Source organism: Neovison vison, chromosome X (assembly GCF_020171115.1).
Source record: "Neovison vison isolate M4711 chromosome X, ASM_NN_V1, whole genome shotgun sequence".
Taxonomy (NCBI): domain Eukaryota; kingdom Metazoa; phylum Chordata; class Mammalia; order Carnivora; family Mustelidae; genus Neogale; species Neogale vison.
The window spans coordinates 89,651,103-89,665,342 of NC_058105.1; the positions used below are offsets into that span (position 1 = coordinate 89,651,103).

Consider the following 14,240-nt stretch of genomic DNA (forward strand, 5'->3'; position numbering starts at 1 on the left):
GCACCTTCGAAAGATGTCTTTCTTTACACACACACACACACACACACACACCACGGAATTGGCACCTTCGAAAGATGTCTGCTCCCTGACAAACCGGTTTACCGGCGCGGCCATTTCTTTACACACACACACACACACACACACACCCCGCCCCGCCTTCACGCTTGGCCACCGCAGAAACAGGCATGCCCGGCGCGGCCACTGGCTACTGGCCCCGACGGCTTCAGCGAGGGCCACTGCGTATGCGAGGGACAGAGCTGGACCCTGCCGAGGGCTGGGTAAAGGACCGAGAGAGTGGTTGTCTGAGGAACTGGTGACTGATTCGGGGAAACTCCAGGCGGAGCTCGCCAGAATCCAGGGGGAAACAGGAAGAGTAGGGGATGGAGGGCGGACGGTTCGCTCAGAGCGGAGGGGAGACAGCGCGGGTCTGCGGGCGGAGCGGCACGTGCGAGTGCGGGCTCTGTAGAGACGCGACGTCTCCGGGTGAGTACTTGGAGGGGGCCTCTGAGATGGGTCGTGAGAGTCGTTGGGGGTATGCGATGGGGGGGGGCTCTAAGGTGAGTGATGGGCCCTGTGGAGTGGGGGTGTGGAGTGAGGGATGGGGTGTCAAGGGGGTGGGATGTGTGATGGGAGGTCTCTGGCATCAGGGATGGGGGATCTGTGGGGTGCGTCCCGGGGTCCGTGGGGTGAATAATGAGGGTATTTGGGGGTGATGGGGAGTTGCTTAGAGTCAGTGATAGGTGAGGGTGAGTACTGGGAAGTCTGTGGATTCCGTGACAGAGCGGTGTTGTGGAACGATGGGGCTCTGTGGGGCAAACAGATACTCTTTTCTGTTTTGTCTTGGCTACAGCAGGCTCATTTAACGAGCTGGCGTTTGTGGATTGCTAGCCTGATAATTTGGTGAGCTTTCCAGTTTTCCATGCTGTTACAACTCTTTTCTTCTCTCCGCTCTCAAAAGCTTTGCTTTTCTAGGCCACTGCCCACTCTCCATAAGGCAGACATGACTAATTTTCAGGTAAGTTCTTATTTGCTCTCCCCTCCCTGACCCAAGTTAAAAAACACTTAAAAGCAAAGAAGCAGTAGTGTGTAGTGGTTAAGAGCCCAGACTCTGGGGCCAAAATGTTCATAATAGCTTTGTGAGCTTAAGCAGGTCTCTAACTTCTCTGTAGCTTAGTTTCCCCATTTGTAAAATGATGATGATGATACCTAAGCCTTTATGATTGCTAGTGATGATCAATTGAGTTAATATTAAGTGTTTAGGGGGCACGTGGGTTCCTCAGTTGGTTAAGTGTCTGCCTTCAGCTCAGGTCAAGATCTCAAGATCCTAGGATCCAGCCCTGCCTTGAGCTTCCTGCTCAGTGGGGAGTCTGCTTCTGTCTCTTCTCTCCCTCTGTGCTCTCTCTCTCTCAATTAAATAAATAAAATCTTTTAAAAAAGTTAAGTGTTGGGTGGGGGGTTGGGTAAGCCTGGTGGTGGGTATTATGGAGGGCATGTATTGCATGGAGCACTGGGTGTGGTGCATTAACAAAGAATTCTGGAACACTGAAAAGAAATAAAATAAAATAAAATGGAAAATTAAAAATTAAGTGTTTAAAACAATGCCTGGCACACACAATATAAGGCTTATATATGGGGTTGGCATTATTATTTATGCCATAAAATGAGCATGTATAAACACATGAAAAGTTAGGAGTAGGGAAATAGAGTAATACCAAAGCAAGGTTGATATGTATACATGTAGATCATAGGATCTTACATAATTACATTGAGCTACAGTTCTTTTTCTGAGCTTCTTGGAAGCTGTGACATATAGGGGAGAAGCACTCATTTGTTTTATTTATCTTACCTATAGAGAGAAAGTAAGCCACTCCCTCAGAAGCAAAGATTTCCTGATGTTGAGGTTTCAAAATAATTCTCTAGTGGGTTAGCCATAGCCTCATCACCAATCTTGTGATAATCACAGGGAGACTATTGCTTTGCGTGTGACTTAAAATATGTCTTCATACCAGCCAAAGGTGTCCTGCTGGGATAGAACTAAAGGGATGTGACACTTCAGGAAACCAGAGCCATGTCAGTACAAGCAGCTGTTATGTTCAGGGTCAATACAAGGATAAAACCTTAAGGGTCAAGAAATAACCAGTAAATGGCGGCATCCAAGTGGCTCAGTCGGTTAAGCATCTGCCTTCAGCTCGGGTTGTGATCCCGGGGTCCCGGGATTGAGCCCTGCATCAGGATCCCTGCTCAGTGGGGAGTCTGCTTCTCCCTCTCCCACTCCCCCTGCTTGTGTTCCCTCTCTCACTGTCTCTCTCTTTCCTTGCCAAATAAATAAATTAAATCTTAAAAAAAGAAAGAAGCAGTAAACCCCATAACCTCCAAATTATTTTCCAGTATTTATTTAAATTGAAGTATAATTTAACATGCAATGTTGTATTAGTTTCAGGCGTACAACATATTGATTTGACAATTCTCTACCTTACGGAGTGCTCACCGGAAATAAGTGTAGTCACCATTTGTCCCCCGACATTATCACAGTATTATGGACGATATTCCCTATGCTGTACTTTTCTCTCCTGGACTTATTTATAACAGGCTGTTTGTACATCTCAATCTCCTTTCTCTATTTCACCCATCCTCCCACCCCCCTCCCCCCAATACTTTGTTTTTATTTCTCATCTGGGATTTTTGGCAAAGCTGGAGCAATCCAAAGATCTGCCTTTTTCCTTTTCAGGCTGGGAATTAATGATGTCCCTGACTGTATTCAGTTCTTTCCCTTTTGCCCTTTGCATGTATGTATGTATGTATTATTTATTTAATTCACTTGAGAGAGCGGGAGTGCACAGGTAGGGGGAAGGGCAGAGGGAGAGGGAGAAGCTGATTCCCACTGAGCCCGGATCCTGATGCGGAGCTTGGTCCGGAACCCAGGGATCACGACCGAGCCAAAGGCAGGTACTTAACCGACTGAGCCACCAAGGCACCCCCCCCTCCCTTTTGCCCTTTATAAAAATGTCTATTTCGTTGTGTCATTTTTTTCCCCTCTCACTACAAAAGAAGTGGCATCAAAAAACTCAGACTCTTAGGAATGTACAGTCTAAAAAGAGAAAATATCTCTAGATGTCCTATCATCACTCATTCCAGATAACCAATTCTATGGTAAATTTAATTTCCATCGACACCCCTCTCTGTCCTTTCTTCTTTATATTTACATACACATAAAAGCAGATTGTTCCTGTTGACCTTCCTTTGCTAAAATTTGCTCATAATGTACAAACTGTTTTGCAACTCCGTGTTTTCTCTTTACATGGTAATATTGATGAAGGTAGTAGGAGTAATGATAATGATAATACAGAGGATAAGGAGGAGGATGGTGTTAGTGGTAGAAACAGGAGCTAACATGGAAAGAGCCTGCACTGTACTGGGCACTCTACAAAGTATTTTATTTTTTAAAAATATTTTATTTATTTATCAAGAGAGAGAGAGCGTGCGCACGTGCAAGCGCGAGCGCATGGGCACACAAGCAGGTGAAGGGGCAGAGGGAGAGGGAGAAGCAGGCTTCCTGCTGAGCAGGGAGCCCAGCACAGGGTCTTGATCCCAGGACCCTGAGATCTGACCTGAGTCGAAGGCAGACGCTTAACTGACTGAGTCACCCAGGCACCATTGTTTTTATTTTTTTCATCATAAGAAGCATACTCCATAATCCCCATCCCCTACTTCCCCCATTCTCCTACTTCTCTCCCCTCTGGTGACCATTAGTTTGTTCTCTATTCTTAAGACTCTGTTTCTTGATTTGGCTCTCTCTCTTTTTTTCCTTTGTTTGTTTGTTTTGTTTCTTAAATTCCACCTATGAATGAGATCACAGAGTATTTGTTTTTCTCTCACTGCCTTACTTCATTTAGCCTAATACTCCAGCTCTATGAATGAAAATACCCTTTCTAATCCTTTTGTCATGTTTTTAGTCCTTGCCATTTGGTAGTTAAAATATTTCTTTTGTTTGTGTTTATTTAGTTGGCAATGAGGTTGAGTGTCTTTTCATATTCTTTCCTTTGTTGGTGAATTGTTCTTTTACTTACAAGGCTCTTTTTCATGTGGGTTCTTTTTTTTTTTTTAAAGAGTATTTTTTAAGTAATTTCTACACCGAAGGTGGGACTTGAACTCACAACCCTGAGATCAACCGTCATGCTTTACCGACTGAGCCAGCCAGGTGTCCCTTTCCTACAGGTTCTTAAATCTTTTGTTGTTGTTGTTCTTATTATCTTTGTCTTATTTTTTTATGGAAATATTTTATTTATTTATTTATATGATGCAGAGAGAGAGAGAGAGAGAGGGAGAGGGAGAGACAGTAAGAGAGGGAACACAAGCAGGGGGGAGAGGCAGAGGGAGAAGCAGGCTTCCCGCTGAGCAAGGAGCCTGATGTGGGACTTGATCCCAGGACCCTGGGATCATGATCTGAGCCGAAGGCAGATGCTTAACAACTGAGCCACCCAGGCACACCTTTTTATGGAAATATTATGGGAATATTATTTAGATAAGAATTTGGGGGTTGACATTTTGTTGAAGCATAGCATACAGAGAAAAGTTTATAATTTGTGCACTTTCATGAACTACAAATTGGAAACACCTGGGTAACCAGTACCTGCATCAAGAAACAGGAAGTGAGAAGTCACCCAAAAGCCTCCTTCACGCCCCTTCCAATCACCATCCCCTGACTCCTGGGTAACAGATGATTTCTCTAAGCATAGATTATTTTGCCTGTTCTTGAATGTCACATGGGTGGAATCATACGTTATTCTTTTATGTCTGGCAGAGGCTTTAACCCACTGAGCCACCCAGACACCCTTATGTCTGGCTTCTTTCAGCTATAATGTTTTTGAGATTCATCCTTGTTGTTTTGTGTATCATTGGTTTCTCCCGTTACTGTGTACTGTTCTATTGTATAAATAGATCACAGTTGTTTATCCATTCTACGGCTGGTGGATGTCCCCATTTTGGCTATTTCAAATAATGCTTCCATGAATATTCTTGTACATGTTTTGATGTGTGTGCATTTCCATTGGATATGTATGTAGGAATGGGATTGCTGGGTCCTTGGTTAGGTGCACAGTCAGCATTAATAGATTCAGCTGAGGGGCGCGTGGGTGGCTCAGTGTGTTAAGCCGCTGCCTTTGGCTCAGGTCATGATCTCAGGGTCCTGGGATCGAGTCCCGCATCGGGCTCTCTGCTTAGCGGGGAGCCTGCTTCCCTTCCTCTCTCTCTGCCTGCCTCTCTGCCTACTTGTGATCTCTGTCTGTCAAATAAATAAATAAAATCTTTTAAAAAAAATAGATTCAGCTGAAATGTTTTCCAAGGTGGCTGTACTCTTTTATGGTTTACTCTCACCAACAATACGTGAGTTCCAGTTGCTCCATACCCTTGCCAATTTTTGGGTCTTTGGTCTTAATTTTAGCCACTCTGTTGGTAGTTATATCTCATTGTGGTTTAAATTTCTATTTCCCTGGTGAATAAAGATGTCAAGCACCCTTTTTAAATAAAATTATTTATTTATGAGAGAGAGAGAGAACACAAGCAGGGAGAATGGCAGGGAGAGGGAGAGGCAGGTGACCTGCTGAGCAAGGAGCCCAATGTGGGGCTTGATCCCCCAGGACCCTGAGATCATGACCTGAACCAAAGGCAGACACTTAACTGACTGAGCTGCCCAGGCGCCCCTTGAGCACCCTTTCATAGGTTTACTAGTCAGTTGGATATCATCTTTTGTGAAGTATCTATTCACATCTTTTTCTAGTTTTTCTATGAGATTGCCTATATCTATCATGATTTGTAGGAGTTCTTTATGGTTTCTGTAGTGTAAAAGTCCTTCGCTAGAGATAGCTATTGCAAATCTCAGAGAAAACTTTTTGGAAATAATTATTATTATTTTTTAAAGATTTTATTTATTTATTTGACAGACAGAGATCACAAGTAGTCAGAGAGAGAAAGAGAGAGGAGGAAGCAGGCTCCCCGCCAAGCAGAGAGCCTGATGCGGGGCTGGATCCCAGGACACCGAGATCATGATCTGAGCCGAAGGCAGAGGCTTCAACCCACTGAGCCAACCAGGCGCCCCCTTTTTGGAAATTATTAAACACTAGCCTCTCTCTGAAGAATATTCCATTTATCTTAAAATATATCTTCATTGAACTGATCGAGTAGAAGGATGCGATGACAGGGATCAGTGTCATTTGAGGATGTAGCTGTGGACCTCACCCAGGAGGAGTGGAATCATCTGGAATCTTCTCAGAGGACACTTTACAGAGCTGTGATGCTAGAGAGCTATAGCCATTTGGTCTCTGTGGGTGAGCATGGCTTCCCTGAGTAATTCACAGTGTGTCAAATAGGATAACTTTCAACCTCTGAAGTGTTTCAATACTTTGACCTCAAGTTCTAGGGATTCAAGATTCCTGATCCCTTTTAGGGGTACAAATACCATTTAGGTGTTTGTATTTTCATCTCTTGTGTGAAATTTATACTTATTGAGATGTACCTTCCTAATTGCCTTGAGGCCATGAAACCCACACAGATGTGCCTAAGTCATCTATCATTTCCATTACAGGGTATCCCGTTACCAAACCAGATGTGATCACCTGTTTGGAGAAGGGAGGACTTCAGATCATAGAGAAATTCCAAGTTTGAGTTATACAGGTAAATAAGAAAAAGACAGATGGAGATGATGAGTAAGACCCCAGTGGGTGAGTGAGGGCTGGATGTCCTTAGAAACTGAGAAATGTCTTCCTCAAGGATATACCTTTCTTTTTTCTTTTTTTCACTAACTCCAAATTGTTACTCTTGTGAGTTGCTGTCTCATGGTAATCTTGGAATGGAGTGGTGAGGAACTAGACTGTGATCTACCTTGTCCTTCTGCTTATTCTCTTGATCATGTCAGTTGTTTTTAGCCTTCCTTTTTATTTTAAGAGCGAGAGAGCGAGCAAGCGCACATGCACAGGTGTGCACATGAGCAGGTCAGAGCAGAGGGAGAGGGAGGGAATCCCAGATAGGCTCCATGCTCATTGTGGAGCCGGGCATGGGGCTCGATCTCATGAACCTGAGATCATGACCTGATTTGAAACCAAGAGTCCATCGCCCAACCGACTGAGCCACCTAGGTGTCCCATTTTCAGCCTTCCTGAAAGGCTCTTCTGTTTGAGTCCTCTTCCTCCGAATCCTGGATCTACTACCTTTCAACAATCCCTTTTCCCTACTCATGGCTCTCTAAACATATTTTCACCTTCTCTCTTCCATTTTAAGGTATTTTTCTTAATCAAAGTCACTTGTATTTTTTTTAAAAAGATTTTATTTGTTTATTTGACAGACAGAGATCACAAATAGGCAGAGGGCGAGGAGGAAGCAGGCTCCCCGCTGAGCAGAGAGCCCGATACAGGGCTCGATCCCAGGACCCTGGGACCATGACCTGAGCCAAAGGCAGAGGCTTTAACCCACTGAGCCACCCAGGCACCCCAAAGTCACTTGTATTTATCATTACTTTCTTGTTCCAATTTCTGTTAGAGCAATTTGTGCTTTCTTTCCCTCAAGCTCAGAATATGAGACATATAATTTGAATTTCTTTCTGACTGGTATCTAGACCTTAAAGAAAATAAGTCAACCTTTCAGAGGTCTGCTTCTAACAAAAGGTAGATTCACAGGGAATGCTTTCTTCTTCTTTCTAGAAGTCTGGAAATTTGACCAGCTGGAGAGGCACCAGAAAAACCAAAATAGACACCGGAGGCAAACTACGTCCATTAGAGAGAAAGATGTGACTAAGGAGTAAGGTCATGAAAGAACAGATTTGTAAAGCCACTTCCTCAAAGCACATGGGTGGTTTCTGCATTACACATACCCTATATACAGGACTCCTATGGAATAAGTTTTTTTTTAAGATGTTTTTATTTAGGGACATCTGGGTGGCTCAGTCAGTTAAGTGTCTGCCTAGGGTTTGGGTCATGATCCCAGGATCTTGGGATCGAGTCCTACATCAGGTTCCTTGCTCAGCAGGGAGCCTGCTTCTCCCTTTGCCTGCCACTCCCCCTGCTTGTGCTCTCTCTCTCTGTCAAATAAGTAAATCATCTTTTTTCAAGGATTTTTTAAAGGCTTTTAAGCTACCTGATAAGATTTTAGGAGATCTACTTTTTACTTAAATTCAGCAGAGTTCATTTTTGCTGCTTTTGCTGACAGAAATCAGTACCCAGAGTGATGGCACCCTTTATGGATCTCCAGGGAAATGTGAGATTGGGCCCTCCAGGCTGGCTGGGGCTGAAGGCAAGAGAAATCAAATTGGCATTAAGGAGGGGGGCTTGGTCATTCTCCCACTGGTGGAGATCTGCTTTAATGATCATCTGTGCTTACCCTGGGTAAAGTAAACACTGAAAACAAGACTCTGGGTAGGTGAATAGCCACCCATAATCAAAAAGTACAAAAGGCATGAGGGACTGCTTCCTCACAGGTGTGGTTGCTTCTGATGGGGCCAGTACAGAGAGTGGCAAGTTTAAATTGCTAAATTCTCTGCCCAAGACACAGATCCAAATCCAGTCATTCTGTAAAAAAAAAAGAAATTACTACCCTGCGCATCCATTGAATTCCTGGCCTAGATTCCCACCCTGTCATTCGAAATTTACCATTACTTAGGAGAGAGGGAGTGCGGGGCCAGCTGCTAGATAGGGAGATATGGGAGGGCGTGGGAGAATGTGAACACTGAGTTTCCTGTGTAAGCTGAAACCAATCTTCTTTTCCATGGAGAGACTGTATCTACCTTAATTAAAGACTCTGTAGTGGCTGCTTTTTAAGGAAAGTGAATTTTCATAGCTCCACCCTTCCATCTCCAGACCGATAACTGCCTTGTGACACTCTAGGTGCTTTCCAAACATTCATTCACTTAATTCCCCCAACAATCCCATGAAGTAGGTACTACCATTATCACCCTCATTTTGCCAATGAGGAAGCAGAGGCACAGAGAAGTTAAATGCCTCGCCCGATGCAACATAGCTCCTGAGTGGTAGAGATGGTATTTGAACCCAGGAGAAGCTATGCTCTTACCTTCACCCCAAGCAATATGGTGTCCCTGTTGAGAGCTTTGAATGTATGTGGGCAGTGATTAAATGGGGGGTACCTCCAAGCATTGGGAAAATGAAGAGAGTTAGTCATCAGAGGATGCTTGTCTAGTTTATAGATACCATTCTTTATTAAAACCACAGAAGAAAGAAAAGAAAGGGAAAGAAAAATCTCTTCTTCTGGGAAACCGAGTCACAAATTATTAATCTTCTTTGCGTCAGGTTTCACATGCATATTGCATCCCTTGAGCCATTCAGATAAATCATGGCCAGAACAGTGCCGGGTCCATGAATCCCTGGGAAATGAAGGGAGAGGAGGAGGGTGAAGCGGACAGGCTGATAGGGTGGCAGTGGCATTATCCCAGCTGCCCAGGATCCAAGCCACCCCTAGGAACTTACCAAGCAGCCATACCATTCTGTGAGGACACCACCTGCCTGGCACACAAGATATCATCTAGAATATGGCGGTTGAGCAGGTCTAGGTGGGGAGGGGAGAGAGGGACATAGTGATCTGGTGCACTGGGGACAGGGTGACGGTGTGTGGTGGGCTCAGGGGTTCTGGATTCCTTGGAGACTGAATAACTTCAACCACTACATCTACTGATTCTAGATGACCTTGATTCACTTGTCAGCTGGTTATGAGTGACCTCAACTGCCATGTTGGCTGGTTCTATAGAACCTTAACTCACACTGAGAGATCCTGGATGATCTGGACTGTCATCCTACCTGGTTATGAATATCCTCAGCCATCATACTGCCTGGTCCTAACAACCTCAAACTCTGTTGGCCAGTTCTGGATGACCTCAACTGTAATTTTGTGTGATTATGGATGATCTCAACTGCATAGGCAGCTGGTCTGACATCATCTTAACCCCTGTACTGGCTGGTAGGGAAGCTACTCAGCTGCAAGGCTGGTCAGTCTTGGTGACTTCAAACACTATGTTGTCAGGTCTTGGATAACCTCAGCTGCCACTTTGGTTACAAATGGCCTCAGTCTTCATGCTGGGTAGTCCCATTCAACCTCAGTCATCATGGTGCTTGGTTCTAGGTGATCCCAGCTGCTCAACAAGGGTGACCTTCACTGCCATTCTGACTGGTTAATGATCTCCACTACCGTGCTGACCAGTCCTGAACCACCTCAGTTGACATTTTGACTCATTATAAATAACTCCACCCTCCATGTTGACCATTCCAGGACTGCAACTTCCATTATAGCTGGTCCTGGACTACCTCAGCTTCTGTGTTAGCTCAAAGTGAACAACCTTAGCCTTTATTTTAGTTAATCTTGAGAAACCTTACTATTCATGTTAGTCTGTCCTCAACAGCTTCAACCTCTGTGGTGGCTAGTTCTGGACAACCTCAACCTTCAACCTGGCCAATCCTGGGTAACCTCTTCTGTTTCTGTAGCAGGGCTTGCACAGCCTCAACCTCCATTTGGCCTAGCCCCCAATGGCCTCAGTCCCCATTTTGGTCTGTCTTGGACAACCCAAGTACCATTTTGGCCAGCCCCAAACAACAACCACGATTACATTTTGTCCTCAAAACCACCACACTCTTGTCTGGAAATCTCTCTTCTTTCTGCACAGATATTCCTTATTTCTGTTCCTACAGCCAGATGTGCATTTCTTCCCTCAGGGCCCGAACCACCTCAACCCCAAATCAGGACAACCTCCCCCTTCCATTCCACATGGAGCTAAGTTTCCCGTTTTCTGAGTCCCCGAAACCTTCGGCCTCTATTCTCGGGGAGGTATAGGACTTCTGAGCGCTCTTGACCTGGACAAAATCTCCATGTAGTCGGTAAGTATACAGGAGGTGGTGTCTCTGACAGCCCAGGCAACTGTACTCCTTTCCCTATAATTTTTCTGCTTTTGTTACTAGAGAGTATGGCTCAGGCAACCTTGCCCTCTATGTGTTGGGCAGTGGAGCTGGGAAAGGCTTCAGGGTGTCCCCAGTGCTTCCTCACCTCGACACTCTATGTGACAGAGGTTCTGGGTGCGTGTAAGGCCGTTGTTGCACCACCAGGCAGAATTCAGCTGGAAAATGCCATACTCGCTGCTGCCGTCAGGATTGTGGTCCACGAAGGAGGTGTCAAAGCCACTCTCATAGTGTGCCATGCACAGCCCTGGGGCAGGGAGGGCGTAGACAGGAGGTAAGCATGAGTCCTAGGACTGGCTGGTGGTAGGAGAGGGGGAGGGTATGGGGATGGTTGTCATCTCGATTGTGGGGGCGGTGGTGATCTTGGTTTGCTGGTGGTGTAGATGTTGGTGATTCTGGTGAGATACGAGGGATGGCAAGGGGTGTTGCCCCGTGATGACTCAGGGTAGTGACAGTGTTGATGGCAGAGGTGAGGGTGACGGTTGTGAAGGCAATGATGGTAAGGACATTGGAGCAAGTCAGGGGGTGGCCGAGAGGATCATACCCTGGCCTAGGGAGGTGATAAATGAGAAGGAGGGGCCTGGGTCTGAGTGTGGTGGGTAGCTCGGGGTGTGGTGGGACTTGGGGCACTGGAGTCTCACAGTCTCCAACGCTGTAGCCCCTGAAGCCATTGAGGCCTGCCTTCTCCAGCTTCACTGCCAGTTCACAGCGTTCATAGATCTTCGCATCCACGGTGGCAACCATCAGTGTGGCCAGAGTCACCACCACAGTGACCAAGGTCTGCATGATAACGCCTGTAGGCCCTCCTATCCAACTCTTTGCTCCAGACTCAGACGCTGCCCTGTTCAGAACTAGGAGCATTCTGGAACTCTGGGCCCTGTGAGCAAACACCATGTAGTAGATTCTGGAACACAGAAGCCAGAGGGCTGGACACCCTCACTGTCTTTCCCAGTGCCATCTCTGTTAGAGACGGACACACAAGGGAAAAAATGATACTGACCTGTACATAAAGATGGGAGGGGGCAAAACCAGGGAGAAACCCTGAGATGTCAGAAAGAAATGCAGGAAGAAAGGAGCTGGAGACACAGATAGGACTCAGGTCCTGGGCCTCACACTCAGCCCACATTCCTGCACTTTCCTTAACATGGTGCCACTCCACTGTTTTGAATCTTGCTCTACCACTTGGTTCCCTCCATTTCCACTCACTCTGCCCCTCATCGCCTCCGTTCCCCTCACTCTGCTCAGCAGTCAGCTTGGTTCACCACACTGCCTCCTAACACCTCGATTTCTCATGCGCTGCACAATATGGCCATCATACCCTCGCCTTCCGCCCCTTGTTACCTCCATTTACCCATTCTTGGCACCTCGTTCACTTCACTTACTACACCCTAATTTCCTGGGATCTGGCCACGTTTGCCCCATTCGATCACACTATGCCCTCCACTACATATTATACACGACACGTGTATAGTCACGTGTATGATCACGACACATGATGGAGATGTGCCCTCTACTGCTGTTCTGCCTCCATTCTTGTTCCAGCTTTTATTCCAGCCCCCTCCACCCTGCACCGTTCACTTACACTGCCTCTTGTACACTACCCTTCCTGCATGCTGGGCCTCCTATGGCCACGGTTCCTTAACCCTCTCCTCTCATGGCCCCAGTTCTCTCACGTCGTATTCCTTCACCTCTGCTCACTCTCAGACTCTCATTTTCCAGGTTCCCCTCTGCTCCTTGACACCGCACGAAGCGACTCCCATTCACGCTCATGTAGCCCAGCCTTCGGCTTGGTTCCCGGACTCTGGGCCTCATTCTCTCCCTCATTCACTCTCTTGCTGCCCCTTCTTCACCATTGTTCTCTCCAACACCACTCCCACATTTACTCCCATTCCCTGACACTAGCTCAGGTTACCTGCAGATTCTCCTTCTACGCTTGCTCAGCCCCATTCCTCACTTTCTCTTCGTTGACTCCATTAAGTCTGCCTCTTGTTCTTCGAAATGATCTCACTCATAGAAATTTCCAGTGTAACCCCTGTTCCTCCTGGAACAACTCCCATTCTGCACCTGATCTCATGTCTAGTTGTTTTCATTCTGCCCCATAGTACCTTCATCCAATCACATTCTGCCCTGAATTCACCACTTTTTGCTAACACTGGTCCCCATGTTTCCCCAGTTTATTGACTTGGGGCCATGTGACCTGTGACCTTTGTCTTTCCCTTTGGCTCACAGTCCCCACAGTCACTTGCCTTCTTCTTTTTGCTTCTATTCCCTCTCACTCTGCCCAGCATTAGCTCCATTCATGCACATGCGGCATCTCCTTCACCTGGCTGATGGATGCTGGGATCTCTGGACATTCCTGGAGCCCCGCATCACCCCTGTCGGGTCCCAGTCTGCCCCCCATTCACTCTAGCCACTCCCCTTCTCCCTCAGAGTGTCACCACTCGAACTCAGCCTGATGCACACATTCATGTTCTACCATGTATACGGCTTCAGTCCCTCTTCCTCTGTCCCTTGTGCTCCCCATTCTTCCCTCTGTGCCCCATATTACCTCCATTCCCTCCCACGTTCCACCTAAATTCACCTCTCTCACCCTTAACATGCCCCATAAACCATCATTTATTCACACTCTGTGCTCAAAACAATTTGCACTCTCCTGCGTTATCAACTCCATACACATTCACCGTGTGAATTGCTCCATTTACTCAGTCTGCTCCTACTTTCACTTTTGGTCACTTTAGCCCATGCCTCAATTTCCTATCACTTACTCAGTCTCACCCATAATCTCGATTCATTCAAAATCGAATGCACAGGCATTCCCTCAGGTGGCTCCACACTACCCACTTTCATTCCGCTCTACTCTTGCACCTCCCTCCCATCCCCCTCTGACTCTCCTTGCCACCATTCACTCCCAATCTGCCCTTCATTCACCACTATTCACCCCTGCCCCCAGCCAGTCCCATATGTCTCCCACTGAGTGACACTCACATTGGCCAAGACAGAACAGTCTGACAGGATTCATGTACGAGTGATGGCATGTACTACAAATACCAGTGGCTTCAAAAGAATGGATGGGGGTTCCTCCCTTAGGAAGCAGGTAGTTCAGGGCTAGCATGCCAGCTTCAAGGTCACCAGAGAACTGGCTCGTGAGCTGTTGCTCTGACAAACTCACCCACTACCTTATGGTCCCAAGTCACTGCTTGTAATTGGCCACGCTTCTATAGTTTTGATGAAATGTATCTTATGTTGTAAAGTAAGCTCTATACCCAATGTGGGGCTTGAACTCATGACCCTAAGATTA

General features: G+C 46.3%; 2 protein-coding genes across 10 annotated transcripts in view; one reads left to right on the forward strand and one right to left on the reverse strand.

The window, feature by feature from the left end:
* The first annotated feature begins 255 nt into the window (after positions 1-255).
* The window catches only part of ZNF182 (zinc finger protein 182), a 47,764-nt gene continuing 33,779 nt past the window's right edge, over positions 256-14,240 (forward strand). For 7 of the 9 annotated variants that reach the window (XM_044235097.1, XM_044235107.1, XM_044235106.1 and 4 more), the window contains exons 1-4: positions 256-483; positions 959-1,015; positions 6,581-6,669; positions 10,703-10,864. The gene's annotated coding sequence lies outside the window, so the exon portion shown is untranslated. Of the gene's footprint in view, positions 484-958; positions 1,016-4,183; positions 4,216-6,091; positions 6,324-6,580; positions 6,670-10,702; positions 10,865-14,240 lie in introns of those variants that run through there. The other 2 variants (XM_044235101.1, XM_044235100.1) reach the window with 2 other exon arrangements.
* On the reverse strand, positions 9,261-13,881 carry LOC122896653 (sperm acrosome-associated protein 5-like). Its single transcript, XM_044234735.1, has 4 exons — positions 11,584-13,881; positions 11,031-11,189; positions 9,467-9,545; positions 9,261-9,363 (listed from the first exon to the last, which is right to left on the reverse strand). The coding sequence occupies exons 1-4, from the start codon at positions 11,834-11,836 to the stop codon at positions 9,261-9,263; spliced, it is 594 nt and encodes a 197-aa protein (XP_044090670.1). The 5' UTR covers positions 11,837-13,881.